The 15,782-nt window shown below is 35.4% G+C and overlaps 1 protein-coding gene across 1 annotated transcript in view; it reads right to left on the bottom strand.

Moving 5' to 3' along the window:
• Window positions 1–15,782, bottom strand: part of ITGBL1 (integrin subunit beta like 1) — a 138,862-nt gene that overhangs the window by 65,751 nt on the left and 57,329 nt on the right. The window contains exons 3-6 of the mRNA XM_040584472.1: window positions 12,050–12,196; window positions 8,220–8,342; window positions 4,765–4,905; window positions 2,009–2,149 (exon numbers count right to left, since the gene is read on the bottom strand). Of these exons, the coding sequence (XP_040440406.1) occupies window positions 2,009–2,149; window positions 4,765–4,905; window positions 8,220–8,342; window positions 12,050–12,196 (552 nt within the window). The remainder of the gene's footprint in view (window positions 1–2,008; window positions 2,150–4,764; window positions 4,906–8,219; window positions 8,343–12,049; window positions 12,197–15,782) is intronic.

The following is a 15,782-nucleotide window of genomic DNA, read 5'->3' as shown; positions in this document are numbered from 1 at the left end:
ATACTTATGCATTGTCCATTTCTGAAACAGGACTAAACAGCAGGACTACAAGACATTACACTGCTTCATGTGAAAATAGATTTTTTCCACAATCTCTTTGAGGAATGCATACTTGGATGGCCAGCTAAGGCTAAATTAGGCTCTTCTAAAACATAATGGAAAGGGAGGGGATAAGAATAAGATGTAGTACTAAATTTTTTTCTGATTAGATAGCAAAACAAACCTACACTTCAAGTTTTAATTGTATCAGGCAAGCCATGCGAGTACCTCCTTTACTATCGCTCATAAGGTTTGCTCATTTACAGTCATATCTGTGTAATAAAAACACTGTACCAGTCCTTAATCCAATGGTAACTGGCAATACCTTCCCTCCCACTCCTTTGCAACCGTCCATACTTTCTTACAACTATTACCACCCTGGGCAGCAGCAGTGGCAATGGAAATAATGTCCAGGAAGGAGGGAGGGAGTTCAAGCCCTGTTTCAGTGGTGCAGCATTAGCTGTTTGCTGTAATCTAAATTGGTTTGAAACTTGTGTTCACCCGTAACTACAGAACACATTTACCATGTTGGTTTTTTAGCTTTGTATTCCTTAGCTGATGCTGACATTTTGATCACTCCCTGAGTGCTAAAAACATTCTCGGCAATAATATATTCAAAAACTGACAATATCCCAGTCAATCCTCCTGCTGCTCTCATGACTGCAGTTCTACATCCTTTCAGCTTATTAATTAGATAAACCTATACAAAACATTTGTAGGTGGCTGAAACAGTAACAAGCAAATTAATACATTGAAGGTTTCTAGAAATGCTTTTTTCTCTCTCTCTCATTTTATTAGCTAGTGATTCATCAATGTTTATTTTAAAAAGCCACCACAAGTTAAGAAACCTTTCACCTTTATCATAGGCAAAAAATGTGCTAAGAATTTTATCTATCATGTTTGTTTCAGCTTTCTCTCCTTCCTACCAACAACTCCTATGATCTTTCTAGGGGGGGATCTCTTATTCTTGTAATAGGAAGAGAATATATTTATTTTCCTTGATGTGACTGAATTGTTCCTATTAGTTAGGCCAGATCAGATTTCAACAGGATGCATTACAGCTGACAACCTGTAATCTGTCAAGTTCCTTTGAAACCACCCTCATTTGTTTTTGCAAAGTTCCTGTGTGTAAAAATTGCATGCTGTGTATTGATCAAAGTCCTTCTCTCCTGCCAAGCACTAGCATCTTTATTGGTAACTGTACAAAATTGTATGCAAGGTCTCACTCAGAATCTCAGTTTTTCTTAGTTTATATATGGAGCATCAATCTAAATACACTCCAAACCTTGCACAGCTGGACGGATTTTAACTAATTTGAATATAATGTTCTGAAGAACAAGTAGAAGAAAAAAGGAAGGTGAATGTTTCTAGGATGTACAGTCAGTGATATGTAGCTGGGCCACACATTCATATTTTCCACATATTGATGATCTATCTACTTGTTCTCAGGTTAGCTACTATTCTCAGGATACTGTTTTTCATTAACTCATGAATGAATTCACTTTTCCTTTAGATTTCTTCCTGTTGCTTGCCCTCTCCCTGCTGTATAACATGAAATAGCAAATAAAATTTGATTTAACATTTTGAAATTTCCACAAGGAAGGATATATGGATATATATATATACACACACACATAGTTTCAACCATTCTCCAATGCATGTGAGGTTATACTGAAGACAAGAGTGTTAGAAGGGAGATGGGCACCTAAAATTATTTCATATTTACAGAATTCTGTTAAAAGGCTTAGAAAAAAAGACATGTTTTAAGAAAGCTTTAGAACTCAAAACATTTTTTTTTCAGAATTGTGTCTTTAAATTTAAAAAGTCCACTCCTAAAAAAACAGCTAAAGCTTGGTATATTTTAAGCTAGGAAAATGAGAATTGGAGCATTAAGGAAGAGCAAGATCAGACCAATTGGATGCTTTTGATATAAAACTACACAGAAGCTCCTTTTATATATATACCATACCTGAACAGAAGTCATCAGAATATCTATCATATGCTGCTTTGCAGTTTCTTTCATCACACTCACAGGTATCTCCATGAATATCTCCCCAGTCACCAGTTGGATCCACATCATGGCATGTGCATTCCCCACATACACATGTGCCTAGGAAAGGGGGGCATGGTGGTGAGAAAAGGGAGACAGACAGAAGATTAACTGAGCAATTTAGGGTAATAGTACTTTGATTACAGGAATTTACACTTGTGAATTTTCTGCTTTCACAAGAGTGCAGTTTCAAAGCTGCAAGTGTTAATCATGAGCATATGCTCATCTTCTATGATTTCAAACCTTCTATGATTAGTTAGTAGTAATACTTTATACAAACAAGCTGGCTTCCTGTTGAAGTTTCTTTTAGCTGTTGAGCCTTGTTAGGAATCAACAGAAAAATGTAGTGCACAGAACAGTCATAAGTCTTTGACATCAAAAGTAATTTGCCCTGACACTAATGACAATAAAAATCAATGCTGTTTAAATGACTTGGGCTTGGGCACAGTAGATAATTAATGATTGTTAAAGCATAAACATTTAAACTAGAAGGGAATCCAAATTCTAATCCAGCTAAAAATGTCTAGGAGGTCATTATTTACCGAAGCAGAACATTAGGACAGATCTACATGACCAATATTCAGGACCATATCCTGTTGTCTACAATAAGAAGGGAAATGTGAAATATGACAAACTGACTAATTTGGCACAACCTTACTGATATACAGAGAACATGCATCCCACTTAGGAAAAGCCAGAACGAAAAGACGACAATTTCCTTATTCAGAAATCCGAATATGCCTCAGGGCCATACACTCACCACTTTTTCTGAGATGTCAACAGACACAAACAAGCAGCCTAACCCTACAGATGTGCATGTGCTTCATTTCCTGAAGAGTAGCTTTACCTTCTGCTACTCCACCAAAGCCTTTGTCATCTTATTCAAATTACTGAACAAGATAACAGGATAGGGTGACTAAAGAGTATGTATAGATATTAGCACATATAGATAAAAGTTGCTGCTCTGTTTAGTGCTAAAGCCACCAAGACAGCCCTAAAGAAATTTTCACCTGATTTTTTGGTACTTTCACAATTCAGTGACATTACTGAAGAAGAAAACCTAACAACAATAAAAAGCAAAACCCCCCAGAAAATTAGGAAATGCCTCTGGAGAGTGATTAATCCTCCCAGAAACAGCTTCAAAGTGAATTTGGATCAGCTGTCCTGGATATTGGAATGCAAAACACCATCTTGCCAAAGTGTAAAAAAAAATCTAAAGGTTCACATCTGATCTCAGCTGATTGACTAGACAGCTGGTGGAAAGATACACACAGTTTATCCATCTTAGCACTGAAGAAGACTGGACAGCAAGGTTAGCCTCGATATTTGATTTTTAGAAGGCTCAAGACTGACAAGATGAACTCTACCTATATCACAAGATGTATGAACACAGAAGACTAGGTAAATGGGACTAAAGAGAGTAGAACTACTGTGTTGAAAAGCAACTATATATAGTAAAATCCTACAAAAAATTTATGTGGATAAAATCACAACTATATGAAAGGCTGAAAATATAGAAGTATCCTATGAACATACCTTTGTATAGCAGGTTTTAGCTATTCAGAATATCAGCTATAACTTATCATATTTCCCCCAATAACAATGTAAATTTAGAGAAATACTTGCCCATTACAATTTCAAATTTGAACAAAAAATTGCTTTGACAAGAAATTAATTTTCAGTGCAAACAAAGCATCTGATCTGAAGCCACTTTGATATTTATTATTTCCAGAATTACAGAAAATTTTTTACTGCTAAGGTCCCAAGACTAAATGAGCCTACGTGTTCTCGGTATTTGAGCCAATCTTTCAGTTTCCTCTAAATTGAGAAAAGAGAGTTTTCTAATTGCTCTCAGGATAATTAGAGGTTCACACTATATCAGGTTTTGTCAGTTGAAATGTTTTTAAGAGATGTATCTGTGTGACTTGTGCTTATCTGTAACTGTAATTATTCTGGACTATTGCCAAAAAAGAATAACACGTTTTTTTAACTCTTTCATTTAACAATGAAGGCAAATGTAGCAGCTAGTGAAAAGCAACCTTATTTTGAGCTACTTTTTTCCTAAAATGGCTAACCAGGCAGAAGTATAAGGTAAAATTCAAATTTTGTAACTTTGTGCAAATAAAACCCCATGTAGTCAGAAATACTGTGTGAAGTTCACCCTTCCATCTCTGTATTCATTCCATAGCATTGTTACCGAACACATCATAGTGTTTTTTTCCGGTTGCAGAGAAAACTAAAAGCCTTGTTTTTTCATTTTCCCTATTCAGTTGTGGGTCCTTGGTCTTCTTTAAGAGTGAATTGACACACAGTCCTGTTGGCCTTATAGCACCGATACATACCAAGTCAAAAATCTGCTAGCATTTTATTTTGCAGGATAGGTCTTACCAGAGTAGATGTACTAATAAATTATCCTGCTCAGTCTTACTACTAAAATTGAAGGATGAGAACAACTTGGGTCAGCTTAATCCAAAAATAGGTGTGGAGTTTTGTAAATTTATACCTAAACGCAGGTATCTACCCACTCACTTGGAAGCATATTCAGAATTGAAATAAGTGAGAACAAACGAGAAACTGTCAGCAAACACAATCTATGTCCTACTGCAGAAAATGCATATTGTAAAACAGAAGCAAGCTATATAAATATGCATAGAAGGAACGTGCGAATGACACACCTCTGTTGCTGCAGATTTTGCCATCTGGAGATGTGCATCTTTTCTTGATCTCCCAGGGGGTGATGTCACACTGGAATTCACATTTATCTCCATGCCAACCAGCCTCACAGTAACAGTTTCCACAGTAACACTTTCCATGGCCTTAAGCCAAAACAAATTTTATACAGTGAGAAAAAGACAAGTTTTTAAAAGGCATTAACAATTTAACTGTTTTGATCTTTTCTTTTAAAAACTTTTAGCACTAGAATAGAAACAATTTACAGACCATATATGCCAGATATCAAAGGATATCTGAACTATACTTTTCCCCAAGTCTATTTTCAAACATGTTTTCATTCAATCACAGATTAAATCCCATCAATAAACACTAGTAACATCAATATTTTTTATATTTTTAAGCTTAATTTTTGAAACTTTATAGGCAAATGTTGAAATTTAAGCACCGCTTTAAATGTTAAGATAGGACACACTTGCCTACCATACTTGGCATGTCTAACCAAGCATTGTGTGTTCTTGACGACTCAGATAATTCCAGAAGGGAGACCTTGATTTATTACAAATTGCCTACATTGTACATGGCTTCCCTTTTTACCTGTTAACAAGATTTTTGAACATGGATAAGCCAGCTCATGAAAGATAAGAATTAGTAAAATGAACCTTTTAGATGCTAATTTAATAAACCACACATCTCCCAAGAAGATAGTCAGGTCATCTGAGACTTGGTGAAACCAGCTCCTGAACATTTTGATCCACTACAGTACTACTGCCATGTGCTTCAATGATACAAAGCATTTAAATTAAGTAGCTGCAACTCTCAACTAATCTTAAAGCCATAAGTTAATTCTTTACTAGAAGGATCAAGTCAGGATCTTGTCCTTTTTCCACCCCTAGGTATGTCAAGCTTAGTAGACCTGGTCCTTTCTATCACTGTCTGGTCAGCTGAGTCCCTCAACTATCAAGAGCTCAAGTTTAAACCTGGGGAATATTTTTTTTTCCCCTGTTTTTACAATTACACATGAAATTTTCATTACAATCGTTTGGTTACATGTCAAAAAATAACAGAAGATAAAAATACTATCTTACTTAGATAACAACAAAGACGGTCTAAAAAAATGCTTATTACCAAAAAGTTGTTCTTAAATAGTGAACAAGATACAATGGGGAAAATGGTGGAGTAAATTAATTTGATCTACTGTCAGTTTTTGCAGATCGAAACATCGCTACTTCAGTATTTACTCACACTTCTATAGTCCTGAAATAAGTATGAATTCAATTATAAGATTTGCCTCTACCTCTTGTTTTTGACTGAAGACAGAATCACTCCATTAAAGCAAAAAAGCTTTAGATAAGAAAGATCAGGATCAGAATTTAATTTGCTAGAAGCCGCGATACTTTATTAAAAAGAAGCTGCAACTTGATTCCAAAGTTTACATAACCTCAAACAAAAAGTGATGCAGTCAACTGACTGATAAAAACCCAATGGAAGCTGAAAAAGCTTGATACACCTTTGTAACTCTGCCCTATCTAAGAATCGATTTGCTAAAAAAAATACAGTCCCCTTGTGCAAAGACTAAAATGCATGTTATCCATATCGCAGCACGGCATTGTGTGCTTTTCCAGGATAAAATACCAGCTCACAGCTGCAGGTTTTAGAAACATGTGTAAATAGAAGCTTTTGTCTTTTCATTAGTTTGATCCTCCATAGTTGGCTTTCTTTGAAGACAATTACAAACTTCAAGACCTGTCCATACCTTCAAGGACAATAAAGGGTATGTAGCAAGTAAGTAGGTGCTACACAAACTGTGAAAGCACAACACATTAGGTTCACCCTATCTGTGAAGAATATCTGGGGGCCATTGCTAGCTAAGCAGAACCAAGCTGGAACACTGTTTCTTTATTACTTCATAAATAAAGCTAAATGATTCCTGTGGTGGAAATCTTGTGGAAAGATGGCATAGAGGGTATTAAAAGAGACATTGGGATGGGAGAGAGAAGCAATAACCAGATAGGCACGTGAGGTCTGCTTTTCCTGTGATGAAATTATGTACCTTTGACCTTCAGTTCATGTGCTGCCCATTTTTTCTGCACAAGGCCTGGTTCAACATACGGTTATGTACTGCAGAAGTTTACTAGAAAGCAAAGCAAAATCTAACATTCATAACCTATGTGTGTCAACTTTTCAGCTTACAATAATGTAACCAACCAAGTCAAGCGCACCGTTAGTTTATACCTGATATTTACTTTAGAAGGCCCCAAACCTTCCATAGGTATCAGGGCTTTTATACTGATGAATCACAGACCTTATAGACTCAAAACTACCAACGTTTTTTGTCCTTTTGTATCAGCATACTATGATTTCTGCATACATATAAAACTAGTATTTTACAGAGATGCAGCTGGTCTGTTCTAGAATACAGCAATATTAGATGAAACAAGAGGAAATAAAAGCTAAGAAAAACCTAACAACATAAACCAGCAGCAAAACAGGTGGGGGAAATATGACAAAAAGAAGAATTTACTGGAACTAAATAAATAGTAAATTTTTATCATATTTGGTAGCTTATTTGGTACCATGGTTACAAGGGAACAAATACAAATGTAATCATTGACACATAAAATTATTGCCTTTCACTCGTTTTATTTTAGGCAGTTACTGGAAATATTGTACTCTACTCCTGGATTTGGACTTCAGAAGACCATTCTGTTTGCTGTCATTTAAAATCTCTACCTAATCCTATGCAAACAAAAGTTCTTTTTGCCTTTGAAGGCACTTAAATATAATTTATGATGTTTTCTGTGTAAGCATAAAGACAGATAAAGCTATTTTACATAAGTACTGTCTCTATACACACATACAGAGCAAGGACTATTATCAAAGTATGAATAGTCTAAGAGCAGTTCTGAACCCTCCTGTAGGTATACAGACATAGTATGCATCTGTATAGCTTGAAAAATACTTGTAGCACCTTCCAGCTCAAGGACAAGCCTCCCTAGTAATATAGGCAACAGCATTTATAATGCCTACATTTATTCTTGATTTTTAATTTGTTTCCTGACAAAACTCTTAATAACCTATTTTTCTTTTGGGTTTTTTTTTATGTATGTCCTCCATCTTTCTCTCATCTGTGCCACAAAGCATTCACATTTGTTATATTCTACCAAAGACAGACACACTAAGCTATGAATTACTTTAGTGAATTACCTTGTATAATCCTCTTGGCTGTTGTTTCAAAAGAAAATCCTGTCTCAGGATTTCTTCATTCTTTACCCTCCTGCTTAGCTCTTTTTTGCATCTGAAACTCCCACTTACAATTTGCAAACTAAATTCTTGCAGATATACTTTTATTTTAAGTCATACGTTTGGTAAAGGCATTTGTAGATTCACACAATTAAATGATTTTATAACAGCCTGTATTAATCTTCACCATTCTTCTTGTACTCACTAAAATACATACCTGTACAAATCTCTTCTGTCTCCTCATCTATGCATTCTCTGTCATCACATTCACAAAATTTACCATAGACCAGTCCATTTCCTTCTGAGTTTGCACATTTACACCTGCCACATTGACATGTGCCTGTAAACATTTAAGACAGTACTTAATGACTGCAGTTTATGGAAAGAGTTTCATTTGTCCATCAGAAGTGGTACATACTGTATTTTTGAGAAGGCTGAAATCTAAAGATCACCCACCCAAATAAAGACAGATGCAGAAACAATCTATATCAACAAAAAGCCCAATCTTAGCTGTAAATGGATACAACATTCAAGAGGTTCGTTTTTTAAAAAGAGCACCATATTTTCCTAAGTAAAATTCACTCCCGGAGTTGTCCGTCTGACTTCATACAACAGAGGTATGAAGTCAGCTTTTGAAATTGCATCTTCTGCCTACTGAAAGGAGAAAATTTAACCTGGTCACCTTCTCCAGAATGAAGCCTGCTTTCAGCCCGTTTCACAGCCATGTTTCTTGAGATTAACAGGGCACGGCTACTGAGGACCTGAAAATGTGTTTGCCTAAGTTCACAAAGTTCCTTTGCACTCTAGCCTCTAATTCCTTTTCTACAATTATCACCTGAGGATTAAGATTTCATAAGTATAGCCTTGGAGAAAGAGCCAGGAATCAAAGGAAGGAAACATTGGTGAGGAACAGCTGCATGAAGATGTTATGATCAGATGTCAGGAAAAAAGGACTCAAGTTAGAAAGCAATTACCACAGTGATACATTAATTATACAACAGACAAGCTAATTGCAGAGAAATACATTCATGGCATTATTAAACCATAGGTATTATAATAGCATATCAATAATTTTACTGTGAAGTGCATGTTTTTCCAGTGGTACTGATTACCACATTGCATGTTATTTCATTCATTTGAAAAATTGTAGGAAGCTCTATAATAATATCTTGTTATTTCAGGACTTTGACCCAATCTAAGCTTTTAGGGCTCATTTTTCTTTGGTTTGTGGGTGATGCCTTAGAAAAACATAGATCTCGCAAGAACATTAAGAGTTATGATAAAGGCATTTGCTGGTTTGTCAGAATTGAGATGGGGTTTATACCATGTCAGACCAGCAAGTGGTTTAAGAAGATCGGTATGCCTGAGATTCTCCCTCAGTGTAAGTACCCCGAGGACTCTCATACTTTGGAAGCGTAGAGTTGGTTTTTCTCACAACATAAACCACAAGAGCAACCTTTCTGACATAAGGAAAAACCAGAGCACTCAGGCGGCAATGCAACAGATGAAAATGGGTTTGTAAACAGATTTCTCTTCAGTCACCTCTGGTCTGGTCACACATTTGCTTCTTTGTCTTTTGAGTAAGGTTATGCCTCACTTCAGTGGCTGCCTCTTACCATGACCCACCCTTCCAAACAGAAAAAGGTTGTTTTGTTGCTCCCAGTGAAAGCGGAATCCCTTTTCCCTCAGACAATCTATCTGACCTGGAATGCAGTTGCCAAGGCAAAACAAGAAACGGCCTTCTCCACCTCCTGAATATTTTGCAGTTTGGAACATAATGCATGACAACATACAATAACCATAAATAAACATATTAAGGAATTACACAGCAAAAAAGCAGAAATAATACAAAATCACAGTAGAAACAAAAGTATTGCCATTCCCGTCATATAAAACACCACTTTTCCCTACCTCTGTCACCTTTACTAAAATTCTCAAGGTAGGAACTTCGTGCAATACCATGTTAACCGGGGCCCTGTGGTCACTAAGTTTGCACAAGCTGTTTCAACGTTCACTGGTGCCACTATGCCAGCAAGTATAGATTAAAAAAAAAAAGGAACTTAATTCACAAGACCCATAGGCCTCACATTACATCCATATATATTTTAGAAAATATGGTTATTGACACAAAGTCCTCTAAAATATAATTTTAATGCTGATATTACAAACTAGTTTACAGAAACTATTTTAAATTTCACCATTCCAAGTATAGTACAAATTTTACTAAATATATTAGTCCAAACAAAGAGCAGAAGAATGGGGCTCTGCAACATACATGGCCAGTCTAAAAAAAGTATAATTTACAAATGTTTGCAAGAGCTAATATAATAAAATAATAACAATACAACTGATAATACAACATAAATAACCTACAGAATTAGAATTATTTGCTACAGTTACATGAAAAATAAATACAAATTAAAAAATTTGAGAAAGCTGTCTTATTTACAGGTAATTCTCAAACAAAAAAATAAAAAAAAAGGTAAATTGATTCACAAACTGGGCATCTACAGAGGTCAGACAGACTGTGAATCACAGAAGTGTCTATTTCTTGCCATTGACTAGAGGTGGAAATTGCTCACACAGAGAATCTTGGTTTAGGTAGGATGCCCTAGTTGCTCTGACAAACTATTAGGAACAGTTGAGTCAGAAAAGTTAAATTTAAGTGGATCTTGATCGGTTCATAAAAAGAATTCCAATAAATTGTTAGCTGTGTGACAGTGGAGGACTGGTTTTGCAATAGCTCATGCAGTCCCTTCCCATCTTTTCTTGGCAATTGAAAAACAGAGATCAGACCCTAAAGGCAATGTTGGCAGTAGACTGAAAGGCAATCTCATCAAGACAAATTGTGTATGGCTACAGCCCATCAAAGTTACCCCACTTATTCTTCTCCTGATCTCACAAACACTCCCCTCTTAGCCACTTTTAGTGGTTGTTCAGCTATGTTGGTTTACCTGTGAAGACTCAGTGATAAATAGACTGGGGCCAGCTATAGCCAAGAAAAGAAAGAGGGAAAAAAGGTCTTAACGTACTTGTTTAAGTACTTTGATCACAGTGAACTATGCTTATTTCTCATTTAGGTGTCTCATTTGTTAACAATCATGAGTTTCATAAAAAAAATGTATCATTTAGTCAGTATGCTGTGTGCTTAAAATTTTATGCTAAATTGATTTCATATCTTGTGAGATCCTAGTCTCTCTGTAGCAAGTCCTACAAATCCTTTGGGTTCTTTGCTCATGTCAGCAACTGCCTTGTGAGAAATTTAGTTGTATGAAAGTGTATGGATCCAGAAAGAAATTAAAGGCCAGCATCAGTGAGCAGAAGTGAGATTCTTGAAACTTCCTCTCACTTGGAGGTCAATGTAATGGAAAAACTGGAAGGCAGTTTCTGATCTCAAACCTTGGCTCATAAGAAATGCCCTTCAAAATTTCAGCATTCTGCAGTGAAGTGTTCTAAAAGGCTGTTTCTTTTTCCTCTGAGTCTTTTAAGGAAAGGACTTCCTATTTAAGTTAGGATGAGTAATAAAATTAGATAAGAGAAAAGAGAGTTACCAAATCGGAAAAGTGAAGATGGAAGCACCCCATTTGAAATGACTCAGCAGATCTTCCACAACTGTTTTTAATAATGATTGTTACAGCTCAAAAGTGTCTCAAAAAATTATACAGCTTATAAATGTCCTGGAAAAAATATTTGTAAATGACATTTCTGCATGCTATAAACAAAGCACAAACATAGAAAAAAAGACATCACTTCTTGTGTTAAACTCATTATCACAACCTTTTGGTGGACAAAATACACGATACAGCTGCAGTTTCATCAACCTAAAGTAGTTATGGATAAACTAGAGTACTAAAGGAGGCATTCTGAATCAGTGCAAACCATACACACAGGAACAGGCCTACAGGAAAATTAAGCATTTTAGTATACATGCAGTTATTTCTCAGTCTCTTGAAACAGTCTACAAAATTCCTAATTAGAAAAGAAATTACAGTGATTCTCAACACAGGGAGAACATCAAGCCTTCTAAAGCAACAAAAGACACCTTACCTGCACCAGAACAGATGATATCTTGAGAATTCTTGCACATTTCATTGCTTTTCTTCCGTGTAAGATTGCAAGTAGTTGGATACTGACAAGCTTCACCATACCAGCCTTCATCACATTTGCACTTCCCACAGTCACACTTCCCATGGCCTAGCAATGGAAGGAAAGAGTGTGTCAAGTCCTTTTTTCATTCAGAAAGTGATATTTTCTAATCCAGCTTTTAAAATAGATTCCATCAATTATAGTTTTAAATGAACATGATCAACAGATTCACTTAACATATCTCACACGCAATAAAAATAGAAGTGAATAAATATGCCCTTAAACATAAGGAGACATCTGAAATCATTATGACTGAAATCTAACGTATGTAATTTTGGTAAGTCTATATATGAGTTCTTATTTTAAGGAATACAGAAAACATCCTGTATAAACAACGGGATTTCTTACTACTTTCACCTCTTTCTCATACCAATATTTGTCTACTGTTAATTATTATTAACAAAACTCCAAGTGCACAGGTTCCATTCACCTCCTTGCCATCTGTAGGCAAAGAACTGCTAGAAACTGTAGCCTGAGGATATAATGCACATAGGATTAGCTATTATGGTACAACCCATGAAAAGGAACGTGGAGAGGGCCAGCTACAGCAGCAAGCAGTATTTCCCTCATGCAACAACAGCTGCAGCTCCTACCTCTGCTGGGAGGTGCAAATCCTTCTTGCTGAAGCCTGCTCTGGCTACAGGTTCCTCCAGCCCTCTCCCACATACTTAAACTCTATTTGGCTCCTGCTGCAAAACTGAATTTTGTCTTTAAATGTTGACACAATATTGACAATGTAGTATATTTTGATACTCATGGGACTATATTTACTTACGATTATTTGCCAAGTGTGAAGCGTCTTAAAGAACCAATGCAGGTGCTCAATCTATTAGGACATATATATTCAACCTTCTGTTGGTTGTATAATACATTGCTTAAAATTTTTAATATACATGTAATATATCTGTGTGTGCATATATATACGCACTATTTGTGTATATATTTGTAATATATCTGATAGCATGAAGTATAAAAGTAATGAAAGTTTGTTTTTAAAAATTCTATAGTTTTCTTGAAAAATACCCAAACATGCAGATTAACTGACAATTTATACCATGTTGCACATTAAGTGTCATGTTCCACATTAAATTCCAGGTGCAAATTTCCATCACTTCGTTCTTCAGCATTCATTTACAATTTTAGGTAGTAAATGTGAAAAAAGTTGCAAATCTTTCAAACTAGAATATTCAATTTTAAAATAAATACCATTTGTATATCTGATTGACAGAAAAAGATTCCCTTCCAATCACTAAATCTCAAAAATAGAATCTTATTGCAGTCTATTTTAAATGCATCTATTGCTTGCAGTTAGAGTCAACTGCCTGATAATACACACCCAGACTTCTGTCAATAAAAAGGAATTTAAGTAACCATTGTAAATAGAAAATTCTAATGAGAAAAAGGAGTATCTTTTGCAGCTCAATAAAATTTTGTTTGCCTTCCAAGATGGTCCTAAGACAAAGTACAGTTCAATAGCTGAAAAAAAAAAAAGTTCAAAAACATATGAGATAATCATGTCATTTCTTGTTTTAAAACAGGAGCTACCACATTAAAGATTGCTGAATAACTTTCTGTTGGTAAAGGACAAGAAAAAAGTAGGATAAAAATATATAATAAAAATATAATATATACTAAAAATTAAAACCAGAACAAGGATATATAATAAAAATAAATTAAAAAAAATCTCTTGTGATTACTCAGTTTCACTGACAGGTGACAGCATAAGCCATTCTGGAAAATGGTGATAAGCCATAGGGTAGCTTAAAAAACCTAAAGACAATACATAACTATCTCCCTATATTTTCCCTTTCTTTCAGGAATTGCTTATCACAATGACTGTGCATTCTCCATGTTAGGCACTCTTGTGATTTAACAGTTTGACATCTAGTGGTGAAGAAAAGATGCTCTAATAAAAGGAGGACTGACTTTCCCACTCCCATGTCTAAATGACAGAGTAAGGCAGAAGCCACTGCTGGTTAGTACTGATGGTCCAGCAGCACTGAACTCTCTCAGAGATGCACTAATCTAACATACGATGCATGAAGGACAAAAATAATTTCACTTATCATTCATACAGCCTGATTAAAGAAAGTGAGTAAAAGATTTCCATGAAGGCAGTTATACAGAGTAGTTTCTTGGCTTTATTTCACAAGAAAACACAAAAAAATGAAATTAGCGGAATTAAACAGAGAAATAATGGAAGATCTCTTGCATGCAACTGAAAGGAACTGTAAGGTACTTAACTAATATGATTTTTAAGAGTATACGAATGATTTTAACCTTGATCACACCCTTAAAGTATCCTAATTTTGCCAATTTAATATTTTTTTAATTGTAAAGCAATGGCAATATTCTGACCAAAAATTTTGGTGAGAGGACTATATTGAAGTGTAGAAGGCCATAAAACTGCCTGTGATAGCTTGTATAACTCACTGTATCTTCTCTGTCACACAGGTGATGCAGTAGATCCACAAGTCAGTCTGACATATAATTCTCCTCTTGTTTACTTCCCACATTCACGTGTAGCAATCTCATGGTAAAAATAGTGATATGATGAACTACAAACCAAGTATGTGATAAGGTGTAAGAAGATTAGAGTAGGAAACTTTCTAATTGGTTTCAGATTCCTTTCAGAAAGGTTTGTGTAGGATCCCTTTTGTTGTATATAAATGTCTTAGTATTTTATAATATATAATTTCTGAATAATAAAGGAGTAAATAGCACTATGAAAACTGTGAGGTGATATTGTAACTTCTCAGAAAATAAATTCTTCCCATAAGGGGTAGCCCCAGATATCTGAGGATGTGACACATCACATAAGAGTGAGCTACAAGACCTTACTAAATAGTTGGTCAGGAAAGCTGTACCTCAGAGTAAATGATAACACACTCATTCAATTTTGTTTTAAATGTCTGTAACATGAATAAATGCTAAACATAAATAAATCAGAAATTAACTTTAAAAAAAAAAAACAGAAAATAAGGGACATAATGTAACTCAAGGAAGTGCTAGAATTTGTTTAAGATTATGACTTGTGGCAATGGGCTGTGAAAAACCTACCACTTCAAACACGTCGAAAAACCTTTTATAACAAAGGGCTCCATTTCCAACTAGATGAGCAGTCACCTCAGAGAGTGTATGTGGAGTCTGCAAAAACCTTGTAGGGTGGAAAATGAAACTAATATGCAAGGAAAACTGTCAGATGTCAGAAAATATAAGGAGAAAGTGAGAATAGAAAATGTTAGGCAGGGTCAGATCTTGCATAATTACAAGTACCAAAATGTACTTTCATCATCCACATAAAAAGAAAACAGGAAAATGAGTGGCTTCACCAAGCAGCAAAGAGCAGTTAAGACTAAAGATATTTTACAGACAGTCCAAAATAAAATTACTATGTGGATGTTGACTACAGTGGCAAATGCAGTGTGGCTAATGATACAGGCTGTGGAAATGAAAATTACTCATCTAAGATGAGAACAAAACAAAGACATAAAACTGTTTTTAAGGAAGTGTCTAGACTAGGAGGGCGAGGCCCCATAATCTCCACTCAAGAGTACTTAAAATACTTGTGCATGAAAGGCCAGTTTAATAACAAAGACTTTTAATGAATCTATCAAGCGGGCAATCAAATACC

Source organism: Falco naumanni, chromosome 2 (genome assembly GCF_017639655.2).
Source record: "Falco naumanni isolate bFalNau1 chromosome 2, bFalNau1.pat, whole genome shotgun sequence".
Lineage (NCBI taxonomy): Eukaryota > Metazoa > Chordata > Aves > Falconiformes > Falconidae > Falco > Falco naumanni.
This window is presented reverse-complemented; position numbering and strand designations above follow the sequence as displayed.